General features: G+C 38.0%; 1 protein-coding gene and 1 long non-coding RNA gene across 2 annotated transcripts in view; both read left to right on the top strand.

Moving 5' to 3' along the window:
* The window catches only part of LOC125239187 (segmentation protein cap'n'collar-like), a 252,847-nt gene that overhangs the window by 57,610 nt on the left and 172,798 nt on the right, over nt 1-22,439 (top strand). Inside the window, exon 2 of the mRNA XM_048146705.1 lies at nt 568-672. Within this exon, the coding sequence (XP_048002662.1) occupies nt 583-672 (90 nt within the window). The 5' untranslated portion in view covers nt 568-582. The remainder of the gene's footprint in view (nt 1-567; nt 673-22,439) is intronic.
* LOC125239189 lies at nt 1,658-4,959 on the top strand. Its single transcript, XR_007178500.1, has 3 exons — nt 1,658-1,765; nt 2,509-3,036; nt 4,827-4,959. It is a non-coding gene; the product is annotated as an uncharacterized LOC125239189 (long non-coding RNA).

Here is a 22,439-nt window from a genome sequence, read left to right as displayed (position 1 = left end):
TTAATAGAGAGGATGGCTTTACTTTACCACCGGCTTGGGATCCAGTAGTACATCTGATAATGGAACAAGCACGACGAAGGCTGTGAGGCATTTGTGTTGTATGGTGTTGGACATTTGCAGTTTGTTCTTTGTCAATTTTGTGTAGATTAATTGGTTAATTATTTTTAACATAGTAATGGTAAATTTTTTGAATATTGTATAACTAGCTTTATTAATAGTGTGTGAACCTGCCTTAGAAATCTATATTATTTGTGGTCATGGTTCGTTAATATTTCTTGTATGTGGGTAGCTTTTGCACATTTTAATTTTTCCTCAGTCACCCGGTGACCACGAACGCTGTAAAGAGTTCGAAACGTCGGGATGTATTTTAAATTCATTATACGCGATTTAATCCGTTTCCATAGTTTTATTTCATGAGTAACTATCGCGGTAATCGAAGACAATATTATGTACTCTAGTATATTTAACTAAAATTTCCAAATTAAAAGGGGGGCTCCTTTCCACTTTAGCATTTTCGCTCCTGTAGCGTCTTAAAACCTTATTGACATACCTATACGTTCATTGCAGATTCCCGCAGGCAGGATGCTGGACGACGTACTACCAACGATGAGGAGTCTCAGCCCCGATCCCGAGGACATGGCCTCCATTGGCAAGAAGTACAATAACATACAGGTTAGTCACTCCTTCCTTAAGCACAGTATAATCAAAGAGGAATAAGTAAGGGAAGAGTTCATACATCAGTAAATGCAAGTTTGTACTGACATCTATCGTCACTCACGCGTCAAATACCGTAAATTATTAGTACCACTACTCGACACTAGGTGCCAACAGTGTTGCGTCTGCCAAAATGTAATATTAATAGTTATTTGTTATACAAGGGGGCAAAGTTGTATTTTAACGCCGAGTGTGGAATAGAAAAACGAGCAAGTGAAAGGTTTCTATAGTTGAACCACGAGCGAAGCGAGTGGTTCGAGAATAGAATCCTGAACTTGAGAGTTTTTTAAAACACGAGAAGTAAAATACATTTGCACCCGAGTGTAACACAAAACTTTTCCCCTCACTATTATAGCGAGGAAACTACAACGCAAAAAATGCGTTTATCACTGCTTCCAGTAGTTCCACAGGTGGTAAATCATCATTATTACTAGATTCACCTACTTTTATCAATTATTATTACGCTGCACAAATTCCTTCAATGATATATATTAACTTGTAGTACGCCGAAGTACATACAGCCCTAGCCATGATATTTAGAGTAAATATTAAAATTTTTGAACGAAAATTCAAAAACGTTGCGTCACATTTCCGAACGGAGCGTCTCCGTCACGCCGTTCGGCGCTACCAACTTCATTGTCGTTTTCATGCAGCCGACGGCCATTACGCGTCATCTAATTTTAAAGTGTTTTCTGCGTATAAAAGTGGAAAAAATGCGAATTATAATGTATCGAAGAAAAGTAAATGGTGCGGAAAGTAATCTGTATCATAAATTAGGCGAGCAAATAAGAAGAGAAGGAGAGGAAGACAGAAGAAAGGTCCCGATCAACGCAGGCGTCTCTCGCCGCAGTCGCCGCCATGATGGCGGACATTGCGGAATTTATTGTTTGCCTTACCTTACAAGACCTAAACCGTGCCCTAGGCCTTATATTGGCCTTATTCGGCCTTATATACGGGATTACTATCTCTGCCTGCGGCGTCGAGAAGTAGTAACAGGTCTCCATTAGTTGTCATTGAGACGCGGACGACCTTCATAGTGAAGCATAAAATGGTAAGAAAAGAATTTACAATTGCAAACTTCTAATATTTTTTGTAAGGTGATAGTGGTGTGTGCTTTGTTAAACACATTCTGACCGCTAGTGAGATGTTGGTGTTGTATGTTTTTGAAGGTCATGCACATTAATTTTTACACCTTGCACTGCCAATTCTGCCATGGAAGAACGATTATGCTGTGCAAAATTGGAATACTAGACTAGGTATCTCCGTTTGCTTACTGCATTTGGCGCTGTGTTTGAAGTCTGTGCTGAGCAGGATTGGAATACTATACTAGGTATCTCTGTCTGCTAACTGTATTTGGCACTGTATGAAGTTTGTGCTGAGCAAGATTGGAATACTATACTAGGTATCTCTGCTTGCTAACTGCATCTGGCACTATGTGTAAAGGTTGTGCTGAGCAAAATTGGAATACTAGACTAGGTATCTCCGCTTGCTAACTGCATTTGGCAATCTTGGCGTACTATACTAGGTGCGTTCGCTGCCAGCAGTCTTAGGCATTGTGGTGTTGTCATACTAGACACACTCCTTGCCGACAGCACTGAGTTTTTACTCAAACCTACTGCTACTTGCTGTGGATGTCCAAACTTCTTGTTGGATTATGTTGGATATATCTACTGGGTTTTGTGGCGTGCTCGGCTAGGCACAGCTCTTTATCCTAGAGTTAATCAAAAGTGGTATGCCAACCTAGGCTGTCTCATTGCTTTGTAAGTGCACTAAAATGCTATTCCTATTTTTCAGCAATTGAAGATCTAAGCGATGAAGTCTTAACCTCTCGGTGAGGCACTTGAGCAGGTTGTTTTTTGGCAAAAACCTTTTTTTTCCAGCTTACAAAGAGGTAAATAAAGAAAAGAAAGGACAAGTCAACTAAGAAACATCCTGCTCCAGAAGTTACAAATTATAAAGCCATAGAACAGAAATAATCTGAAGTCTCAAGCGCATTATTTGCCACTGGCTTGGCCCTCATAACATTTGCTGAATGAATTGGTCATCTTTTGTGAGACGCAGGGAGTTACAACTTAAAAGGATGTTTATAACGTCGGGTCTTTACAATAAAATGGGAAGATCTGAAGAGACCTAGAAGATATAACCTAGTAGAAGATACAACTTCAAGGGCCCAACCAATAACACAGAGACATACCCAGAGCCCAAGGTCAGAAGCTGTACCACAGGAGACCCTAACAACACCACCTCTTCTGCCAAGCCACACCATCAGCGGACGTGTCGCACTCAGCAATATTACTATTACAATAGCTGTTAAATGATCAGGTTGGTAAAACTGCGATCAAATTAAATATTTTTTGGCGCACTGGCAGAATATGACCAATGACCCAAGGGTCTGGTCTTGGCCATCTGGGAATAAAATCTCATTTTTATCTATGACATTACAATCAGTTTTTCCTAAATTGATATCTTTCTCTGATTTTGACAGTGTGGTGTTTACTAAACACTTATGTCTGAACTGTTAATAAAAGGTATTGTAAAACATTTACCTTGTGAGTTGTGATTCTTTTGGAAAGTAATATGTGTCTAAAATATTGTTTGTGGCAGAATCATACAGAGATTAGTGATTTATTTTGACTTTTTAAAGAATCTAAAAAATTAATTGAATTTATTAATTTACATGTCAGGACTCAGGAGGAAACTAATGGCACAAAAATTGCTTCATGAGCACTTTAGATTTTCAAGATGCCCTATTTTATGACATATATACACCATAAATATAGGAAATACCTGTTTCTTGTCCAATACTGAAATATTTCAGTTTCATGTTTTACCCTTAGAATTAAATGTTTCCTTATATGTACAGTGACTACTCAGACCTGTCATGAAACATATAAGATCTAAAAGGTTGCATAATGAGCAACTACCTAGATGACATATTTACTGTAGGAAGTTCTCATGACAAAAGTTAAAAGACACTAAGTTACATTTGATATCATTTCCTATCTGGGGCTTAAAGGAAGAAAAAACTGCTTAAAACAAAGATATACTGTCTAATATCTAGGTTTCATATTAGACTCTAAGAAATTGCATATTTCTTTACCAGATAAGAATCAATCTAAAGTTAAATAAGAAATAAATTTATTTATAAACTTGTCAAATTATTATATTAGGGATGTTGCCCGTTTAACTGGCTTGCTAGTCTCTATTTGTCCTGCCACTGAATATGGCTACATGTATTCAAAATAAATAGAGACAAAAATATATATACTTAAGAAAAAATAATGACAATTATTATTTCATTATGCTTATATGCTTAGTGTAAAAAATGATTTAGAATGGTGGCAAGAACTATAAATGAGGCTAAATGCAAAATTTAGTGTAATAAATCTTATAGAGAAATTTATAGTGATAATTCATTGACAGGTTGAGGTGGCTCCTGTGGTAGGGAGACAGCTGCCGGGTTATGGAATGATGTTGGGAGAGAACATCACATAAATTATCTAGAGCTTATATAGCGCATTTCTTATCTTTAAAGACATTTTGTTCTGATCTGATCCTATCTGACTGTGAGATTCTTTTAAGAATAGATAATTCACAGTCATCTTATATATGTATACTCATCGCCCGGGGGGAACATGTTACCTGCACCTTAATTCAATTGCTAGGCAAAATTTGGCAGTGGAGTGAATGTGAAGATAGACATATTACCACAATATTTGCCTCATATGTTAAATCCGAACGTAATGTGATAGCCGATAAGGAATCTAAAAAGGCTCATTCGGAATTTGAATGTGAATTAAATGATGAATGTTTAGAGGGTGTCCTGCAGTGTTTTTAGAAATCTGGATATAGACTTATCTGCTAGTCGCGCAAATGCTAAATGCATTCACTTTTTCATGGACACCCTATTTTTTGTTTCTACGATATTTCCCCCATTCACACTAATACCTAAAGTAAATGATTTTTCTAAAACATATATGTATATGTATGTATTCTACAAAAATCAAGAGGTATTGTTATTGTACCAAGTGGCAAGCTCAATTTTATAAAATTTGTCAAGTCAAATGCAAAGAATGGGGCCCCAGCTCTCATTTATATATATGTTATTCCAGCAACCAGCAATTTCAGCGACGTGTTATCCTGGTTGCCGCGGGGCTCTCCGGGCAGCGCTGGCGCTGAAGGGGGCGGCGGCGGTGACATGCTGCAGTCCCTCGCGCCCAACACCGTCAAGCAGTATCACACGCACTTGACACGCTGGTATAATATACCAGCATATTACATATTAAATATTATGTAATGTTTTGTGGAAAATAATATTAATTGTTTTAAGTAAGACATCTATTCCACAAATACTAGGTTTTAACAAATTGTGTAACGAGGTAGCTAGCTAGCTGGGTATGAAAGTGTCAATTGTTGCACATCTGCTTTGGTGCTTTTATTGAGAGAAAAGATCTCATCAGATGATAACGTGAAACGCTTTATGAAGGTGCGTTTTTTCGTATATATCCACCATAACCTAAATATCGAGACGTAATTAGTTTTAAACAATTTGTCAACGTTGTCAACAAGTGTGTGAAATATCCGAGTAAAAAATTAGTCACCCTATTAGCAATTGTTACAGCACACGGAGTGCAAAATTTGTACTTGATAAAGTTATGTAATACTATTTACCATTATCCTAAAAAGATCCCTATAGAAATTTCAGACTTTATTAAAACTTCTAAAGTAGGTAGCTGTACGGATCAACGAGTGCATAACAACATAGTTATATTATGATATACACAAGATGAATTATATCCGTGGTGGGTGTGAACGACTATTTATTGCCTACGAGAAACCACTTAGATTAGTATATAGGTGGATTAAGTAAATAAGATAGTGGTATTGACACCTCCATTTTCACCTCCCATTTGACCCACCATGCGTCGGTGTTAGCCGCAAATCGATTAGGAGTCAATATTGATGTAACCAGAAAAACATCAGGCCTGATACTTCTAAAGTTATCGATAAATTTTATAATAGGCCCTTAGTGTCTACGATTGATTTTACTAGAGCGTCGATGAATTGTAAGCAATAATATATTACGAAGACTTGTTTATATGTACCTATAGTTGTTGAGTTGTTAATTCTTAAAAACAAAGATAGTATGTATCTTTGCTGATTCTGACAGTTATAAAACATAAGTATTATAAGATGGCGCTAGATGAATATTAATAAGGAAGGATTTCCTTTTGGTTTAAATAAATTTATTAATGTTTGGTAAATGATGATATCACTAGAAATTGGAGATTTAATAATAATAATAATTCATTTATTGCAGACAACCTTAGTCCATAGGTACAATATACAATTACACACATTCACAAATAAAAATTACATGCAACATAACATTTAAGTGAATAAGGATTATCATGTGTTAAAAATTCACATAATCTTGACAAGCATAATTTTGCTAGGCTAACATTGTATACCTAATACAAAGCCAGAAATAAACTTTGTATATCTCTAAACATCTACAAGTTAATATATATCATTGAAGGAATTTGTGCAGCGTAATAATAATTGGAAATTAAACGAACTTACCTGTAAGTGAAGTTCTATTTCAATTATATTAGCTGCACAAATTCCGAAATGATAACCCTCCCGCCCAGGACCCGCGTTGTCCTAGACAACCAGGGATCCCGGAGCTATCCCTGACAAAGTTTAGGATAAGGCTGGCTTTGCTGAGTTGTTAGCAAAAAATTATTGTTAAATCATATTCACTGCCAGCGTGAGTTACGCGTTACAAGATAAGCATATACTATGTAGCTATTATGTAGCATACTTTTTTCCCGCTCTGTAATCTTGCGATTGAGGATCGCCTAGCGGGTAGCGAGTCGCAGGCAGTGAAGTTATATGTCCTGGTGTATCACTCTAAACTAAATGAAGTTGGTAGCGCCGAACGGCGTGACGGAGACGCTCCGTTCGGAAATGTGACGCAACGTTTTTGAATTTTCGTTCAAAAATTTTAATATTTACTCTAAATATCATGGCTAGGGCTGTATGTACTTCGGCGTACTACAAGTTAATATATATCATTTCGGAATTTGTGCAGCTAATATAATTGAAATAGAACTTCACTTACAGGTAAGTTCGTTTAATTTCCAATTTTAAAGCAGTTAATTTGACTTTATTCAAGGTCAAATTACTTTACAAAACAGTTTACAACGTATATTACAAGCAGAAGGAATTGAAAACAGAGTACTGATTATTACAATTGTAATATTAGCTAAAAATTGTTGAGCATTAGACTTTTTGTTCGTCGCGACATCTATTGACAAGTAACAGTACTGATAATTTACGCTAGTTGACGCGTGATTGACGCGTGGATTACGCTATATGTCACTACAAATAACTTGCATTTACTGATGTATGGAGTCACAACTCGTCTCTTACTTATTCCTCTATGTTCCTTATTAAGCACAGTATAATAAAGAGTACTATCGGTGAGCTCCATCTTAGACTCTGTCTTCACTTCCCATCAGGTGTGACTAGGATCAATCGCCGATCAGTCCATAATAAAAAAAAAAAAAACTATCGTACACTATAGCCACCCCCTGCTTCCCGCTGAAAGTGCCGTCCACCCGCGGTTACCCCACAGTTACCGCCTGTCAAGAACGCGACCAGTCGACCTGTCTTATCTCACTCATACAAGCATGACGCGTTCGCCTACACGAGCTTAGACTGTGTGCGTAGGAACACGCTTCTTTCATATATTTGATCGCCATTGTCCGAGGTGTACCTTAGTGCATTGGAGATGGTCGCAAGTTCGTTGATGAGATCTCAGGACAATGATAAAACTGTCCCTTTCGGGACAATCTAAAAAATGCTCTTCTCGGGGCAATTTCATGTTTCACAATCGATAACAGTTTTTACTGTTCTTGTCAGAACAGTACTGTTTCAAGGATTGCACTGCACATGTCGATCTATGTATATATATATGTGTATCCCCACAACCTCATTCATAAACATAAAACCAACATAGATTAAAACATGCCAAGAGTCGAGAGTGGCTAACAAAGTGCGTCATCACTAGGTTTATCATGACAAATACGAGGAAAAACTGGTCAACTGACTATTAGCGTTACTTCTATGTTTCTTTGTTGTGTTCAAAGTACCTAGTTTTTACTTAATTACGGTGTCTGTTTACCTGTGTGTGTAGGTACATGTCATGTAATCGCATGTTGGCCTTAAATTAAGCACTGTACCTTTAATCAGTCGCCAATTTTAAACAATTACTGTAAAACAGACTAGTGATTTAAAAATAATGCTCTTTTATGTACAACGCCATCCACATTTAAAACAACTTGCGAGGATAACGCCATCTATTACAGAGTAGCCGAACTTCCACATCCACAAATTTGTACGTTGACCAAGAAGTTCTACTACTAGTCCAGAGATGGCGCTGTAGGTAATAAATGTTATAACAGCTGAGCAGTAATCGACCAAAAGCAATTATATTTCTTAGCTTGTTTCGTCATTTTCATTTATCAGGTAAACGATGTTATAACCGTGATTTGGCAAGAACAACTACTACGCGACAGTAGTTATAAGACCTACAAAGCCGGTTATCTTGCATTTATCGTAACATAATAAGCCGTTCATAGTGTAAAATCAGTCGTGAGCGATGTAACATTACGAATTACAAAGCTCTTTAATTTGGTCGAGTTATATCGTACGTTTCGTTTTGCTAGATAGTGTTGTCCCGCTCTAGTTGTCAGCATGACGTGTTCATAGTTCTTCGATCGGAAGTCAGTTGCAAAACGATTTCGCTATCGTCGAGTATTGTGTTTAGTGTGGTTATGTGTAGTGAAATCTTAAAAAATATTGTTGAAATCATCGTTTCGTATCAGTTTATTTAAATTTGGATGTTCTTTTGGTGTTTGGATTGCGAACCGGCAACATAGAAGAGTGGATTTCAGTGCCTTTCTCTCGTTAAGTGCCAGTGAAATTGCGGGTTACATTCAACTGCGATTCTAGCTGTTTTTTTCAACGAATCTTACCTGTTTTTGTAGGTTTGGACAACTATCAAAGGTAACGGAATATTTAGCGAGCGTTTGGCGTAAGTCTCTTTGCAAGATCAAAATAATATGTAACTTTTAACCTCAATTATTGACAGTTACAGCAACCTAGCGAATGCCTTAGTCACTTTGTTTTTTTTAAACATGCAGGAAAACGTATGACTCCTTCGTGTAACTATCGTGAAAAAAAAAAGAAATTATGATTCTTTTTTCATTACCACTCTGATAACCTTTTTAAACAAAGCAATGTTGTTAATTTTTTATCTAATCAGATGGATCTATTCTTATCAGAATCTTATACACAAGAACAATGTAATTATTGTTTCAATATTAGGACAAAGAGTTTTTTGCTCCATTTGCATTTCGTTAAGTATTATTTAACACGTTACTAAAATTATTAAACCTGATACAATCATGAACAAAAATACTTAATACTTCCAGTTCTTTTTTTAATTGGTCTTTTGTTGATGTTACAAAAGCATAATCAATAACCATAACAAGTTGTTGTTGATTGTCCTAGGACACCCCATAGGTACAGGGCCAAGATCCGCGCCTATCTATCTTGAGAAATTAGAAATATATTTACATGATATTAAGTCACTGTTATTCATTTTTAATTTATAATATTTGTTTGTACAAATCTTTGCAAACACTACATTGCCCAACTTTAGAAATAAAACTTGTTCTATAGTTTGGGTCCTTTTATTCTACCATAAAGTCCTTTATAGTAGAAGAAGATTAGTCTTAAAAAATGTGCCTTAATAGCCTTTTATAGCTGTAACACATTACTTGTACAACTTTAAGTACTGTACAACGTTAGTTCCCGCCGGCGTCCGCTGGGCGCAACACCAGCGTTCGTCCGACGCACCGCTATTGTTGCGCTCCGCTGCCGCCCCGCCTAGGCTATCAATATGCGCATGTGTGGCGAGCTTTAAGTCCCTTACATCTTTTGTCTGTATTTTGACAAATTTAAGACACAAGTTTTTCATCATCTACAAATCCAACATATGTGAGTGTGCATGAGAAAACATCCCACTTTGTTGATTGCTATAAAGCAGCTTTATCAGTTTATTCATATAAAAATACAAGTAAATGTTGCCTTAATGGTAACCGACAAAGTGTGTTACTAAACACACTCACATATCATCACTACTTTTAAAAAAACTTGTATCTTCATCTGTCAATGAAAAGAAAATTGTAGTAAGTATGTATGGAATGCATATAGACTTACTGCGTTTTAACTTTGAGGAACAGCGTGAGATACAAGATTTTTTTAAAGTAGTGACAATATGTTTTTGTTAAGTTCAGACTAAACATGTTAGATTTGACATCAACATAAAATCAGACTGTGACATTGCATTATTAGAGAAAGTCACATTGGCAAATCACACTTTGGCCATGTTTTTATAAGTACATCAGATAAAACAGCACATTTGTACTTTGAAGGCTGCATTAATGTCATTATTTTTTAGCAGTACTAATTCAATGTGAAGAATGTTATGCAATGGGAAAAGCTTTAGAAATTAAAACTAAGACTAAAGCCTCCGCCACACATAAAGCGTTTTGATAGCGTAGCGTTAGCGGAGCGCAATGATAGCGGTGCGCCGGCGGAACGCTGGCGTTCCGCTCGCAATCCGCGCGCATTCCGCTCGCAATCTGCGCTCGTTAGTTCCCGCCGGCGTCTGCTGCGCGCAACGCCAGCGTTCGTGCGGCGTACCGCTATCGCTGCGCTCCGCTACCGCTCCGCCTACGCTATCAAAACGCGCATGTGTGGCCGAGCTTTAAGACTTCAGTGTTTTGCTGGCACATATGACATGTGACCGATTTTGTACGCAAAATTACAAGTGTGGCATGTAGCATATGTGTACACAGCTTTATTCACAAACTAGGTGACCATCAAAAAATGTTCTAGGAGAGCCTAGTTAGCAATTCTGGGATTACACATGTCGTAACTAGTAAGAGTGATCTAATTATACAACTACCGCTTGTATAATTCAATAAAATCATAATGTATACTAGTTTGACTGGCGCTTGTGCCGTTCCGGAGTTGGTGGATTGGTTGGCAAGATAGTTGCTTCTATTAATACGGTGATACATAAGATACATTATTAGTATTCACTTTTACTAGTGACATGTAGTAATTTGAGTTTTGGCATGTGTTAGAAGTAGAAATTGTCAATTGCGTTTAGAGTTCCAACTGTTCCAAGCTTAGTTTACACTATTTTTTTAGAATCCTGCCATTGAATTGAAAGTGTTATTTTAAACATCAAACTACTTCAAACATTTTTTTTTTATATTTTCAAATCAGGTGTTTTGCCAGAAATATAAATCTGGTAACCCTAAGCCAGCGTTCCCACTTACGCGTCGCGTGTCTCGGGGCGCGCAACGGACGTCCGCGCCACGCCACCTGAGTGTAATTCAAAAAACGTCTCCTCGGTACATTTTGTATAGGAAGGACGTGGCACGGTCGTCCGTTGCTCGCCCCGAGACACGCGACGCTCTGACGTGGCCGGTCCCTAACCCTGCCCCCTTTTACCCTTTTTTTTCAGACGTTTTAAAAGTTTTATGCGACCAAACATGGATTTAGGTATTTTTAATTAATATGAAGTATGAGTAAGTCTATATATTACACCTATCCAAGAACACTTCCTAATTCAAAATACCAAAAGAATTATCTTTATTTTATTCCACATACATAGTAATAAGATCAGAGATATCTTTCGAGTGTAGCCAGTTGCAAATCGCTTAAAAAAAAGTAACGGTTCCTTGAACCGTTACGGGTTTATGGTATTAAAACTCATAAATTATAAAAACACTTGTTTATGCATCAGAGGAAGTGTTTAATGCCAACCTTACGGACGCTAGCTGTACCATAGACAATACAATTTATGTCTAATTCCTTTTTAGGCAAAGGCTAACGACTGTACAGGCTTCTCAATGTATTGTAGGTTGTTGGTAATAATGCCGTATAGGACAATGTTAAAATATGTAAATAAAGAGTCGACAGTCACCGACACTTAGAACGCCGCTTTTTTCCGGTAATCAAAGTACAAATGGGGAAAGTGTCTACAGTGACAGGATGCAGAGTTCTTGTTCGTGGACGAGCTATCTTTGGTTCTCTTTGGTAACCCTTAGGCGGCATATGTAAACGTTATGTTCTTATGCAACTTCATTCGCCAGGAAGTTCGGATTAGTATTTGTTTACAAGAAAGTCTTTCCTGTTCCAGCGCCCCACGCTTTTACAATCAAATATTATAATTAAAAGCACATAGTTTTTAAACTTCAGCTCACAAATAGAGACAACTTGAACGATCCATAATTTATTTTTGGCTTTTACGTGCATTTATAAAAGCGTGTTTTATAGTGTTTTTTAAACTATTAATTTATTTTATACTTTTTAGTCATTAATAATGAAATACTTTTAACATTTATACATAAATTTATTTCAAGTAGGCGGATTTTACATGCCATTTGTGGCTTAACGTGTACTTATTGCTAATTGCTACTTAATAATAACTAGCGGCTACCTTCTTATTACGGTATTATCATAAAAATGTTTATACCTAGTAAGTTATCCGTAAAAGATAGACAATATAGACATGTGCCATCGCGGACTTTTTGAAGACATTAGAGAGACATACTTTCGCCAAACATTGTTTTGAAGCTCTCAGCTAGTGGGATTTTGTTTGACTCGATTAGAAAATATTGTCACATTTCAACTAATTCAAACAAAATTTAAGTATTTCTTTTTTGCCGAGCCCCCTTTATTTGCTCTTAAGGGTCACAGGAAAACCATTACCCAACTTATTTTAAATACAACGTTGATCTTTCTTTTATGCGGAGGCTTCGCCCCCCGAGCCCCCTTTGTTTGCTCTTAAAGGTCACAAGAAAACGCTAACCCAACTTATCTTAAATACTACGTTGATCTTTCTTTCATGCGGGGGCTTCGCCCCCGAGCCCCCTTTGTTTACTCTTAAAAGTCACAAGAAAACGCTAACCCAACTTATTTTAAATACAACGTTGATCTTTCTTTTAAGCGGGGGCTTCGCCCCCGAGCCCCCTTTGTTTGCTCTTAAAGGTCACAAGAAAACGCTAACCCAACTTATTTTAAAAACTACGTTAATCTTTCTTTAATGCGGGGGCATCGCCCCCGAGCCCCCCTTTTCGTTACTCTTAAGGGTAACAAGAAAACCCTAACCCAAATTATTTTAAATACAACGTTTATCTTTCTTTTATGCGGGGGCTTCGCCCCCGAGCCCCCTTTTCTTTACCCTTAAGGATCACAAGAAAACCTTAACCCAACTTATTCTAAATACTACGTTGTTCTTTCTTTCATGCGGGGGCTTCGCCCCCGAGCCCCCTTTGTTTGCTCTGAAAGGTCACACGAAAACGCTAACCCAACTTATTTTAAATACTACGTTTATCTTTCTTTTATGCCCGGCTTCGCCCCCGAGCCCCCCTTTGTTTGCTCTTAAAGGTCACAAGAAAACGCTAACCCAACTTATCTTAAATACTACGTTGATCTTTCTTTCATGCGGGGGACTTCGCCCCCCGAACCCCTCTTTGTTTGCTCTTAAAGGTCACAAGAAAACGCTAACCCAACTTATCTTAAATACTACGTTGATCTTTCTTTCATGCGGGGGGCTTGGCCCCCCGAGCCCCCCTTTGTTTGCTCTGAAAGGTCACAAGAAAACCCTGAACCAACTTATTTTAAATACAACGTTGATCTTTCTTTCATGCGGGGGCTTCGCCCCCGAGCCCCCCTTGTTTGCTCTTAAAGGTCACAAGAAAACGCTAACCCAACTTATTCTAAATACTACGTTGTTCTTTCTTTCATGCGGGGGGCTTCGCCCCCCGAGCCCCCCTTTGTTTGCTCTGAAAGGTCACAAGAAAACGCTAACCCAACTTATTTTAAATACTACGTTAATCTTTCTTTTATGCGGGGGGCTTCGGCCCCCGAGCCCCCCTTTGTTTGCTCTTAAAGGTCACAAGAAAACGCTAACCCAACTTATCTTAAATACTACGTTGATCTTTCTTTCATGCGGGGGACTTCGCCCCCCGAGCCCCCCTTTGTTTGCTCTTAAAGGTCACAAGAAAACGCTAACCCAACTTATTCTAAATACTACGTTATTTCTTTCATGCGGGGGCTTCGCCCCCCGAGCCCCCCTTTTCTTTCCTCTTAAGGATCACAAGAAAACCTTAACCCAACCTATTCTAAATACTACGTTGTTCTTTCTTTCATGCTTCGCCCCCCGAGCCCCCCTTTTCTTTACCCTTAAGGATCACAAGAAAACCTTAACCCAACTTATTCTAAATACTACGTTGTTCTTTCTTTCATGCGGGGGCTTCGCCCCCGAGCCCCCCTTTGTTTGCTCTGAAAGGTCACACGAAAACGCTAACCCAACTTATTTTAAATACTACGTTTATCTTTCTTTTATGCCCGGCTTCGCCCCCCGAGCCCCCCTTTGTTTGCTCTTAAAGGTCACAAGAAAACGTTAACCCAACTTATCTTAAATACTACGTTGATCTTTCTTTCATGCGGGGGACTTCGCCCCCCGAACCCCTCTTTGTTTGCTCTTAAAGGTCACAAGAAAACGCTAACCCAACTTATCTTAAATACTACGTTGATCTTTCTTTCATGCGGGGGGCTTGGCCCCCCGAGCCCCCCTTTGTTTGCTCTGAAAGGTCACAAGAAAACCCTGAACCAACTTATTTTAAATACAACGTTGATCTTTCTTTCATGCGGGGGGCTTCGCCCCCCGAGCCCCCCTTTGTTTGCTCTTAAAGGTCACAAGAAAACGCTAACCCAACTTATTCTAAATACTACGTTGTTCTTTCTTTCATGCGGGGGCTTCGCCCCGAGCCCCCTTTGTTTGCTCTTAAAGGTCACAAGAAAACGCTAACCCAACTTATCTTAAATACTACGTTGATCTTTCTTTCATGCGGGGACTTCGCCCCCGAGCCCCCTTTTTTTGCTCTGAAAGGTCACAAGAAAACGCTAACCCAACTTATTTTAAATACTACGTTAATCTTTCTTTTATGCGGGGGGCTTCGCCCCCGAGCCCCCTTTTCGTTGCTCTTAAGGGTAACAAGAAAACCCTAACCCAACTTATTTTAAATACAACGTTTATCTTTCTTTTATGCCCGGCTTCGCCCCCCGAGCCCCCCTTTGTTTGCTCTTAAAGGTCACAAGAAAACGCTAACCCAACTTATCTTAAATACTACGTTGATCTTTCTTTCATGCGGGGACTTCGCCCCCGAACCCCTCTTTGTTTGCTCTTAAAGGTCACAAGAAAACGCTAACCCAACTTATCTTAAATACTACGTTGATCTTTCTTTCATGCGGGGGGCTTCGCCCCCCGAGCCCCCCTTTGTTTGCTCTTAAAGGTCACAAGAAAACGCTAACCCAACTTATCTTAAATACTACGTTGATCTTTCTTTCATGCGGGGGACTTCGCCCCCCGAGCCCCCCTTTGTTTGCTCTGAAAGGTCACAAGAAAACGCTAACCCAACTTATTTTAAATACTACGTTAATCTTTCTTTTATGCGGGGGGCTTCGCCCCCCGAGCCCCCCTTTTCGTTGCTCTTAAGGGTAACAAGAAAACCCTAACCCAACTTATTTTAAATACAACGTTTATCTTTCTTTTATGCGGGGGCTTCGCCCCCGAGCCCCCTTTTCTTTACCCTTAAGGATCACAAGAAAACCTTAACCCAACTTATTCTAAATACTACGCTGTTCTTTCTTTCATGCGGGGGGCTTCGCCCCCCGAGCCCCCCTTTGTTTGCTCTTAAAGGTCACAAGAAAACGCTAACCCAACTTATTCTAAATACTACGTTGATCTTTCTTTCATGCGGGGGGCTTCGCCCCCCGAGCCCCCCTTTTCTTTACTCTTAAGGATCACAAGAAAACCTTAACCCAACTTATTTTAAATACAACGTTGATCTTTCTTTCATGCTTCCCCCTCGAGCCCCCCTCCCCCTTTTTTCTGTTCATATCTTCCGGCACCATCATCAGGCCTTGAAACCTAATCGTAGTCATAGTTCATTACAAGGCTTTTCTAAGAAGCCCAAAAACAGCTATGATACGACGTTCCATCATGTAGTTCCAGTTCATATCTTCCGGCTCCATCATCAGACCTTGAAACCTAATCGTAGTCAAAGTTCATTACAAGACTTTTCTAAGAAGCCCAAAAACAGCTATGATACTATGTTCCATCATGTAGTTCCAGTTCATATCTTCCGGCTCCATCATCAGACCTTGAAACCTAATCGTAGTCAAAGTTCATTACAAGACTTTTCTAAGAAGCCCAAAAACAGCTATGATACGATGTTCCATCATGTAGTTCCAGTTCATATCTTCCGGCTCCATCATCAGACCCTGAAACCTAATTGTAGTCAAAGTTCATTACAAGACTTTCCTAAGAAGCCCAAAAACAGCTATGATACGATGTTCCATCATGTAGTTCCAGTTCATATCTTCCGGCTCCATCATCAGACCTTGAAACCTAATCGTAGAATAAGAATAAGAATTATAACTAAGGTACAGATGTTCGTGTAAGAAGACAAGTAAAAGTATTCAGTCATCGTCATGACGACATGCAAATGTTTCTTAAAACTAAGTATTAAATTTATTAATTATACAAAATATATAACTAATATTAAAAAATTACAAAATTAAAATCTACAAATTCAACAACAATAATAATTAACTTCATTCCATTGTTATATAAATAAAAAAGTATGTCAACGACTAAATATAATTAAAAGAGTTAATCTCACGTTAATCACAATTATTATTATTATTATTCACAATTATTATTATTATTATATAGTAGTCAAAGTTCATTACAAGACTTTTCTAAGAAACCCAAAAACAGCTATGATACGATGTTCCATCATGTAGTTCCAGTTCATATCTTTCGGCTTCATCATCAGACCTTGAAACCTAATTGTAGTCAAAGTTCATTACAAGACTTTTCTAAGAAACCCAAAAACGGCTATGATACGATGTTCCATCATGTAGTTCCAGTTCATATCTTCCGACTCCATCATCAGATCAGCTCAAAAGTACCATATTATTGTATTGTCATCGGAACTACATATAGCTGCCAATTTTCATTACGCTACGACTCCTGGAAGATGGTTAAATTAGCCTCCGCAGATTCCATTACATAGTTAGTTACATACACGACGACCTAATAAAAGCGTGTTAAAAAACGTGCGTAATTCGTAGGTATTCTTAGTTACTCTTAATATATGTATATAATTCTTATTTACTCTTATCGAATCGCAGATGGGCCTGCTACCGAATACAATACCTACGTAAAAGTACGTGAAAATAAAGGCAAAGTATATTATATACTGCATGCAAACATTTTTCTTTTTCTTCGCATAAATAAAAACATGGCTAAGAACACTCCCGACTAACTCAGCTTTCATACAAAAAAAAAACTAAATCTAAATCGGTTCATCCGTTCGGGAGCTACGATGCCACAGACAGACACACATAGACAGACAGACAAACACACAGACAGACACGTTAAACTTATAACGACGTTTTTGCGTCGGGGGTTAAAAATACGAAACGTGTTTTGTCTCTGACATGGACACATTACCACGACATTGGCAACTGTTGCTATGTAAATTATATTTGATATTTATAGTAGGCTATAGAACTGCGTAGTTATCAATGGCGTAATCAAAAGAAAATAAGACTTCTTTTGCTTTTAAAAGTACCTTTAAAGTACTTCACTGCTGGGCTATAGCCTCTTACATAGGCTTCCAATATTTCTGGCTGCAATATCCGTCTAGAACTCTACTACCACAGTAAAATAAAAAGTACTATCGTACAGTATGGCTATTGGCCACTCGCTCCCCGCTGAAAGTGCCACCCACCCGCTCTCGGTTACCTCGCAGTTACCACCTGTCAAAAATGCGACCAGTCGACCTGTCATATCTAACTAGACGTTCCCTCGCTATTTGAAGAGATTTTGTTCAAAGTACCTCGCAGAAGACAACGAAATTGTCGCAAAAAGGAGCTATTCGGAATACCTAAAACTAGAACTTGTTATGCACGTAATAATTATGTTGGGCGTGCCTGTAAGTTATTTAATAACAATTCGAAATTATCTGAAGTCGATATATTTAATTGCTCGATAGATGGTGTCAAGAAAGCGTTTAAATAGTAATTAATAGTTCAAATTAACAATATTAGTTAAGTTAGTTCGAAAAATAATAATTAAAGTACTAATAGGTAGTTTTGCAACATTAACTGTACCATTTAAGGTGGCTCGCTGCCATACAAAAAAAGTACATCTACCATTTATTTAGTCACCGCACACTACAACTAAATAAAAATATGCGCATACATCTACTATACATTATCCGTCGTCGCGGTAGTGAATGAAATACATTGTTTCATACAGAAATCATGGACAAATCCATGTGAATTTTTTATTAATTTTACGTAAATGTGCGTGCCAAATTTTGTGTACAGACACAGAGCCGTCATATTTCGCGCATTTTTAGTTGACATTGTCATCAGTGACATTTGGCTCTTGACAAGTAATTATTTAAAGATATTGGTTTAGTTAACTCAAGCAGACTCAGAAATAATGACGCATTTTGTCAACAAAGATACATATCGTGTATTTCGACACTGCTAATGTAAATCGAAATGGCGTCTCGGTCAAACGACCGACTATGATGCAGAAGATCGTGGGTTCGAGTCCGTTTTTCGTCCGAAGTTTTTTTTAATCATTTGAACTTTTATGGATTTATTAAGTATTTTTTATTTTTTTAATGGAATATTTGACTATTACTATATTGCTTTCCTATTTTTTATTTTCATACAAAAATACAATACAATCCTTTATTATGCCTTTGTGGATAAAAAAATATTACACGTCTGGTATAATACATTATATGTACATAGGTCATAGTGTGGGCATAGTATTAGTAAAGTATTGCATTTACTGAGCTGGTTGACCTATGTTATTGTTGTGTGAATGTTTTTCTTCAACAACTAAATGGTTATATACAAGAATATGGGTAGCTTTTGCACATTGTAATTTTTCCTCAGTCACCCGTTGACCACGAACGCTGTAAAGTGTTTGAAACATCGGGATGAATTTTAAACTCATACTCATTATACGCGATTTAATCCGTTTTCATAGTTTTTATTTCATGAGTAACTATCGCGGTAACTGAAGACAATATTAACTAAATGGTTACAAATAATAATTATCATCAATATAATCTGTTCCAGGCAGGCAATTATGGTCGCGTGATAAATGATAAAACATCTGGCCGTCCCTATAATCGCACTTACTAATAGTGCGACAGGGACGGCCTGATATTTTATCGTCTATCGCGCGACCATGCTACCCGTGCTGTACTAGCTTTTGCCCGCGGCTTCGCTTGCGTTAGAAAGAGACAAAAGTAGCATATGTCACTCTCCATCCCTTCAACTATCTCCACTTAAAAACATGTCAATCCGTCGCTCCGTTTGGCCGTGAAAGACGGACAAACAAACAAACACACATTATCTTTGGTGAAACAACGAATTCTTCCACTTCAGATTATAGAGTAACCAGCTTTTCCCATTTATAATAAACTAGCTTTTGACCGCGGCTTCGCTCGCGTAAGAAAGAGACAAAAAGTAGCCTATGTCACTCTCCATCCCTTCAACTAAATCCCCTTAAATAATCACGTCAATTCGTCGCTCCGGTTTTGCCGTGAAAGACGGACAAACAAACAGACACACACCCTTTCCCATTTGTAATATTAGTATGGATTTGACATTATTATTTATATTTAAATAATTATATATGTATAGCCCAATTTCGTCGGTAACAGCGTGTTATGTAATGGCGTCGATGGAGAACAGTCGTCTGTCACGCCGTGAAGGTGCGTTCGATTCCCAGGATTCTATAAACTTTTTGTATTTTTTTGGATATAAATTTCGTATTTTTTATTGACCGAGCAAGAATGGAGAGCCGAAGGTATCAATTTTATCTCAGAGAACATATTGATTTTTTTTTATTGTCATTTTGATTTTCTATTTATTAAGTTGAGATATAAAACACAACTTTTAATACCCTCGCTAAATATAATATTTTATCGAAATTACTCCTTAGATAAAAGAAGTCCACTTGAGTTTTTAAAGCATTACGTTACTCAGTTAACTATTGCATTTTCATTTACTAATTTAAGATTTCAAAAGCGATTTGAATACCCTTGCTCCATCGAAAATAAACAATTAGAAAAAAAAATCATTCGAATCGTAGTTTAGAAACTAAAATTTATCTATACTTTTTTGGATTTTTTTAAAATATCAGATTAGGATAATTATGTTAGAAATTCTGAGTTCGACGAACCCAAAAATTATTACCATGTAAGAGAATAGGTTTTTAATCTTTTTTGTGGAAAACGCTCAGTAACTACTGTACGAGTACATATACATTTATGTATAATAATAAAACAAAAAATAGTGTCTCATAGTGTTGTGTTCCTGCCAGTGAGTAAGGCTGCCAGAGCTCAATGAGGGTGTGGGGTGCTGACGACGGGAGGACTTACGGAACTAATTTGTTCCGTTTATTGTCCTTTGAGTCGTCGGCAACCCAAACCCTCCTTTGAACTTGTACACTCCTTTTTGCTGTGCACACGCAGCAAAGGGGAGTGTACAAGTTTCTAATGGGGCGGCAACGCGCATGCGACACTCTTTGAGTTGCAGGCGTCCATAGGTTACGGTGACCGCTTTCCATCAGGCGGACCGTATGCTTGTTTGCCACCGACGTAGTATTAAAAAAAATAAAAAGAGAAAGTCCTGGATTCGAACCCAGTACTTCCATGCAAATCATGCGATGGCACGTATTTACCGCAAGGCTATTTAAACAAGCTGTCGCCGCGTGAAATTATCGACTAGAAGGAATACAAAAACACTGTTTGTATGTGTGAGTGGTACTTAAAAATAGTGTAAAATAGTAAATTTATCTACATTAAAGGGATTAACGTTACAATGAGAAGTTGAATGTTTGTTGTAATACGTCAATTTTAATATTAAATGTTCGCGAAGCATAATTGAAAGTATATAAATGCCTGTACGACTTCACAAAAAAAATAAGACTGGTAATTTGCAGATTAACGCCATCTAACGCAGCCTGAGCTTCGGGTAACCTAAGCGAGCCACCTTAATATAGTTTTACTATATAAATGTCAAAATGATTGTACACAACCGATTGTTTCTTAATAAACAATAAACAATCTAACTCACACAAGCATAGTACGCGTTCGTCTACACGAACTTGCACTGTGTGCGTGGGAACGTGCCTCTTTCATATATTCGCCAGTGTCCGAGATGTGGTACTAATAAATAAAATAAATATTATAGGACATTCTTACACAGATTGACTGAGGCCCACAGTAAGCTCAAGAAGGCTTGTTTTGTGGGTACTCAGACAACGATATATATAATATATAAATACTTATATACATAGAAAACATCCATGACTCAGGAACAAATATCACAATAATGCACAATATAATAACCTAACCTAACCACAAAATTAAAATTTTGAAAAAACCCCCGACCGCGACCTAGTGGACCGATTTTCATGAAACATGAAAATGAAAAAATGAAAATAAATTTATTGGTTACAATATAAACGTGTTATACAAACATGGCTAAGAACACTCCCGACTAACTCAGCTTTCAGACAAAAAAAACTAAATCAAAATCGGTTCATCCGTTCGAGAGCTACGAGGCCACAGACAGACACACACACAGACAGACAGACAAACAGACAGACAGACAGACATACACACAGACAGACACGTCAAACTTATAACACCCCTTCGTTTTTGCGTCGGGGGTTAAAAAACTTTGTCCTTACAAATCAATCTAAGCCTATGCATGCTCTAATAACTGCCTTCTTATCTTATCTTATCTTAAATCTGCGGGGGCCCTTACGGATACACTTCGACCCATCGGGATCTTTTGTGCAATTACCCCCTACGATCCTAAGATCCTTCAGCTATTCAGGAGCTTCTCGACCATCTCCACGTATCGGATGATGAGGCTCATGGGTAGCTCTCTGAAGTCCTTCGGTGCCAGGTAGCCTGCTCCAAAGTTCTTCATTCTTTGTCTGGCGAGGGCGTGACATTCACACATTAAATGTCTGACGGTCTCTTCCTCTTCGCCACACATGCGACAATCAGTGTTGTCGGCGTGTCCCATCTTGGCCAAAATTCCTTTGACCCCGTAATGGCCTGTGAACACCCCCGTTATAATTTGGAGTTGTCTTTTGCCTAGCTTCCCTAGCTTTTTGCTCCATCCAGAGTCTAACTGCCTTAGCAACTACCTTCATAATTGAGCAAAAACATAACTGCAGAAGCAGAGTGCAAGGTATCAGATATACAGGTATTCGTAGATAAACAAGGTCAAATAAATATACGTTTGCATTTATGTGTTCTAGCACTTCTAACATAACAACCAAGCGAATTAAAGAATCGACTGGGTAGGAACTATAAATACTTACTAACTTTTTTTTATTATTTTTTTTTTATAAACTGGCCAGTGATTGACCTTAATCGCACCTGATGGAAAGTGACGACGAGGCCGAGGTTGTAGCTCACTGGTTCAGTAATAGCCTATTCACTCTTGAC

Source organism: Leguminivora glycinivorella, chromosome 25 (genome assembly GCF_023078275.1).
Source record: "Leguminivora glycinivorella isolate SPB_JAAS2020 chromosome 25, LegGlyc_1.1, whole genome shotgun sequence".
NCBI classification, from domain to species: Eukaryota; Metazoa; Arthropoda; class Insecta; order Lepidoptera; family Tortricidae; genus Leguminivora; species Leguminivora glycinivorella.
The sequence above is the reverse complement of the archived record's forward strand: the minus strand, read 5'-3'. Positions and strand labels throughout refer to the sequence as shown.